At 28.9% G+C, this 6,000-nt stretch overlaps 1 protein-coding gene across 1 annotated transcript; it reads right to left on the reverse strand.

Moving 5' to 3' along the window:
* Positions 1 to 4,731: 4,731 nt before the first annotated feature.
* On the reverse strand, positions 4,732 to 6,000 carry LOC131022901 (uncharacterized). Its single transcript, XM_057952444.1, has 2 exons — positions 5,415 to 6,000; positions 4,732 to 5,348 (listed from the first exon to the last, which is right to left on the reverse strand). Exons 1-2 carry the CDS (start codon positions 5,998 to 6,000, stop codon positions 4,732 to 4,734), a joined length of 1,203 nt encoding a protein of 400 aa, XP_057808427.1.

Here is a 6,000-nt window from a genome sequence, read left to right on the forward strand (position 1 = left end):
TAAAAAAAAAACTAGCGATTTGTTGCCATAAAAAAAAAAACCGCCCCCTCTAAGGGACAAGGGGGAATCGAACCTCTGACCTTCGTCTAATGTATATGATACTTTGCCACCTTGCCCGGCGGTGGCAACCGCAATAAGTCATGGTTGGAAATTAACTTACCTTCTAATGTCGTGTACTTATGTTTATTTTAGCTAATTTTAGCTTTTTCATACATTCAATTTAATTCTTATGTTGATTATAAAAATATTAGTTGTTAATATAATTTAACTATATTGTTGATTAGTGTTTTAAGTGTGTAATTAATAAAGTATAAAATTGATAAAATAAGAGAGAGAATGTAATAAAAGTGATAAAGTAGGAGAGAGAATGTAATAGTTATTACCCAAAAAGGAAACGTGTCAAGATTCGTGAGACAGCCCAAAAAGAAAAACGTGTCAAGATTCGTGGGACGGAGGGAGTATATGTTAAATGGTCTTGCAAGCGAAATCCAATCGTATAAATTTTTTTATTTTTTCCAACATCAATAATTAATTTCAATACATTGCAAAATGCCATCGTATAATGCATTCTTTCTCATCCAAAAATATGTTAAATAGTGTCGCGGCCGAAATCTAATTGTATGAATCATTTCACTTTATTTCATTTATTTATATATTATATTCACAAATTTAACTTAAATTAATTAATAACTCATAATTTTATAACAAATAGTTATATCGACTTCGTTAAACTGTAGTATAGCAGTTCATTGTCTTATTGGCATATCACGTTTAATTGTTTTCAATAAAGCATTGTATTTCCCTCAAGTATATGTTAAATAGTTTTATATGTTAATTTTATTTCCAAATTCACTAATTAATTTCAAATAATTTATTAACTTTATTTCATTGAACATAATTTTTTCGACTTCACAAAGTATATGGTACATAGTTTTCCAAACAAAATCCATTCGTTTGATTCATTTATTTTAATTTTCTTATCGTCACTCACACAGTAGTAGTTCATTTTCTTATTATTACATCACCTTTAATAAAGTATATGTTATTTATTTTTTCGATCTATTTCCCATCATATGATTCATTTTATTTTTAAAAATGTAACTAATTTAGTTTAATCAATTACTTCAACTTTATTTCATTGAGTATAATTATTTCGACATCATTATTTAAACTATAGTAGTTCATTTTCTTATTATCAAATTGACATCAATACTATATTATGATACATTTTCTTCAAGTATATGTTATATAGTTTCCCGAGCGATGTCTCATCGTATGATTCATTTTGTTTAAGTAAGATTTTAATTACACAACATAATTCCATTGAGTAATATATTTATTCATTATAATTTTATGCAATTTTATGTTTTTTAGGCTAAAACATATTCAATTGTTTTGACAAAATATACATTACTTAAAATATAATATATTATAGGCAATTTTATTTTTGGCAAAACAACTGTAATTGTTTATACAATATAAATATTCCTTCATTTATATAATATTTAATTTTATAATTTTCATCATTTATATTGCCCACATACGTATTCCTTCATTTATAATATATTTAATATTATATATGTCTTCATTTAATTGGCCAACATATATATTCTTTCATTTTTAATAAAATTTCCTTCATTACATATATATCTTATACAATTCAATTTATTTCATTTTTTTTTCAAATTCACTAAATAATTCAACTTTATTTCATTGAATACACTTATTTCGACTTCATTAATCACACAATAGTGATTTATTTAGTTATTGTCATATCTATTACAATACTTTATTATAATATAATCAAATAAAGTATATGTTACATACTTTTCCGATCAAAATCCCATCGTATGATTAATTGTTTTATATTTTTATCAGCTTCACTAATTTATTTGAATTAATAAATTCAAATTGATGAACGTTGAGTATAATTATTTCTTATAATTATATCGCGTTTAATACTAAAATATAATACATTGTCTTCATATATATATCATATAGTTATTGACTTCACTAATTTAATTCAATCAATTAGTTCAACATTATTTCATTTAGTATAATTATTTCGACATCATTATTTACACTATAGTAGTTCATTATCTTATTATCAAATCGACATCAATACTATATTACAATGCATTATCTTCAATGATATGTACTTTTCCGACCAATATCCCAACGTATTCACAATTTCTTTTTTTCAAGTTCATTAATTTATTTCAATTAATTAAGTAAACTTTATTCGTATTATTCCAGCTATTATAATAGATTTAATCTAAGTATATATTATTTAATTTTTCAATCGATGCCCCATAGTATGATTCATTTTATGTTTATTTCTAACGCATAACTAATGTGTTTGTCACTACCGGACAAGGTGACAAAGTATTACTCACATATTATTGAGGTCTCAGGTTAAAATCCCGCAAACACACCTTTTTCTTTTTATTTCGGTTTTTTTTTTTTAAAATCTTCTTCCAAATGTTCTTTTTTTATTATATTTCGCTTTTTTAAAAACATAATCTTCCATATGTTCTTTTTTTTAAAAAAATCGAAAACAATATATAAATGAAAACAAATATAGGATTATTTTGAAGGGAGTCTTTAAAATTAGTAATAATAAAAATAATTAACATAAATTTCGCAACTTTTGATTTTATTTCGTTTTTTTTTTTTTAAACTTCTTCCAATTTTATTTTTTTTGTTATTGTATTTCGTTTTTAAAAAAAATCATCTTCAATATGTTATTTTTTAAAAAATATTCGAATAAAATATATAAATGAAAACAAATCTAGAATTATTTTGAAAGGAATCTCTAAATTAGTAAAAATAAAAAAATTAACATAACATTCGCAAAATAAATTATATGTGGAAATAAATCTAGGATTATTTTAGGAGAATATCTAAATTACTGGAATCAAATATAGGATTAATCTTTGGAGAATGAAAATCTCTAAATTAGTGGAATCAAATCTAGGATTATTTTAGTATAATCTCTAAATATGTGAAAACAAATTAATAAAACATAATTTTGGAAAAAAAAAACAATTTACTCTTAACACAACTAAAATATTAATTTCAAAAAAAAAATTCGAAAAAAATGTAATTTTGAAAAATAAATATTAATAATAATAAAAATATCTGGAAACAAATCTATTTTTAAGAGAATCCCTAAATATTTGGAAACAAATTAATAAAACGTAATTTTGGAAAAAAATACTTTACTCTTAAAACAACTAAAATATTGATTTCGGAAAAAAAATAAATTTGAAAAAAAAATAATTTTGAAAAATAAATAATAATAATAAAAATATCTGGAAACAAATTAATAAAACATAATTTTGGAAAAAAAAATAATTTACTCTTAAAACAACTAAAATATTAATTTCGGAAAAAAATAAATTTCGAAAAATAAATAATAATAATAAAAAAAATCTGGAAACAAATTAATAAAACATAATTTTGGAAAAAAATAAAAATTTACTCTTAAAACAACTAAAATACTAATTTCGAAAAAAATATAAATTTTAAAAGTAGTTGAGAAATTTAAGGAAATAATATTTTAAAAGAAAAATAAAAAAAAAAGCAATTTAAAAATAAAAAATATTTTTTCGAAAAAAAAATGGCAAAAAAAAAACGAAATTTACAGAAAATAAAAATGTAAATAAAATATATTTAGGAAAAGATTAAAAGTAGTTGAGAAATTTAAGGAAAGGATATTTTAGTAAAACCATAAATTAGCAAAAACCGGCTCAATCAAAAAACCATAAAAAAACCGTTTTTTCATGCAATGTCCGAAAATCTTTATTGTAAAAATAAATAGAGATTAATGATAAATTTTACCCACTCTCGAAAACAAAAAATACAAAATATTTTTTTACCCATTCTCAAAAATAAAAAACAAAAAATACCCACTATAAAAGAAAATTATAAAAACTACTCATTTTGAGCTTGAAATGACAAAGTTACACTTATTTAATTCATAAAAAAATGCTGAAATCGCGAATTTTGCTCGACATGTTTGACTAATACATGTCGAGCACTAGTGGTAAATACATTAATGCTCGACATGCATTAGTCGAGCATGTGGAGCATTAGCGTATTTGTGATAAATATATTAATGCTCGATATGCTCGACTTCTGCGAGTCGAGCAATAGTAGTAAATACTCCAATGCTCGACATGCTCAACCATTGCGAGTCGAGTAATCGAGCATTCTTAGAAAATCACTAATGCTCGATATTTATCGATAACAAGTCGAGCATCAGTGCAAAATACACTAATGCTCGACATAAGGGTAAAAATGTCCTAAATGGGTATATTTATATGTTTTATAAAAGGTGGGTATTTTTTAGGTTTTGTCTTTCAGAATGGGTATATTTGCCCCAAATATTTATTACTATAAAAAAATTCTAAAAATTATTCATTTTGAGTTTAAAAGAAAAAAAATATTTTTACTTAGAGCATCCACAGTGGGGGTGACCTGATAGTTGACTTGATAGAGGGGGGACCACATTGGGTCAAGGAGGCTGCAGTGGGATGACATGATAGCTGACCTGATACTTTTAGTTTTGATTTTTATATTTTTCATTTAAATTTAATTGCACAAATTTAAATAACACAATTTACTTCAAATTTAAATTGCATTAATTTTAAAATTCTAAAAATTACATTAAAAAATTACATAAATCTTAAAAATTTTAAGACATATCCTAAAATAACTATTCCGGCGCTAGAGGTCTGAAACGTACCAAACGTGCTCGATCAAATCACGTTGAAGCTGAGCATGTATCTGTCTATCTCGAAAAATTGCATTTATTTGTACGTATTCCTCGAAGCAAACCGGTGTTGCTCGAGCACTCTCAGACGAGTCACTGTTAGACGCCCCGTGTCCTGCGTCGTCATCTGTCCAATGGGCAGCTATTTCACCTTCTTTCTCAACAATCATGTTGTGGAGAATGATGCAACACATCATGATTTCCTTGAGATTGTCGACGTACCAACCCCGCGCCGGACTTTGAATGATTCCCCATCGAGCTTGAAGCACTCCAAAGGCACGTTCGACATCCTTCTTGAACCTCGCATCCTTTAGATTGGTCGCCATCGGTTGACTCTTGACGAAGCATCGCCACTCCGGATATATGCCGTCGCACAAATAGTAGCCCATCTGATAGTAGCGCCGGTTAGCCTCAAAGACCACCGGTGCCGCCGTTCCATCCAACACGTCAGAGAAGAGAGGCAACTGGTTCAGAAAATTGATGCCGTTGTTCGAACCAGCGACATCGAAGAAGGCATGCCAAATCCACAGATCATGGAATGCAACAGCCTCCAAGATCAAGGTGGGCTCCCCTTGATCACCGCGTGTATATGTGCCATGCCACGCCTTTGGGCAATTCTTCTACGCCCAATGCATACAATCAAGACTCCCGAGCATCCCGAAAAATCCGTGTCGCGCCTCGTGCATCTGAAGAAGGCGTTGGATGTCCGCCTGCGTAGGACGTCGAAGATACTCGGCTCTGAAAGCCCGGATGACTGCCTTGCAGAATCTCTTGAGGTATAGACGCCCCGTCGTGTCGGCGACCTTGAGATACTCGTTGAAAGTATCCGCATTGACGTCGGTGGCTAATTGGCTGAAAGCCGCCGTGTATTTCTGCAAAGGCGTGAGAGAGTCCCGACCTTGTGCATCATGGCTTATCTGGAAATAAGTATCTTCACCTTGAATAGTCTCGATGATGCGCAAGAACAACTCCTTCTGCATCCGAAAACAACGTCGGAAAAATGTAAGCCCGTGCGTCGGATTGTCGTTGAAGTAGTCTTGCATAAGACATAAATGGACAGCCTCACGATCACGGTGGACGTATTGTCGGTGATGAACAACACGTTTCGGCGCCGGTTGGTAGTACATTTCAGCAAGCAATTGTTCCTGCTCCTGGATCTCATTGATGATCGCCTGCGCTACCTCGTCGGAGGAAGACGACGAATTATCATCGAAACATTCCAT

This window comes from Salvia miltiorrhiza, chromosome 4, assembly GCF_028751815.1.
Source record: "Salvia miltiorrhiza cultivar Shanhuang (shh) chromosome 4, IMPLAD_Smil_shh, whole genome shotgun sequence".
In the NCBI taxonomy this organism is placed as follows: Eukaryota; Viridiplantae; Streptophyta; class Magnoliopsida; order Lamiales; family Lamiaceae; genus Salvia; species Salvia miltiorrhiza.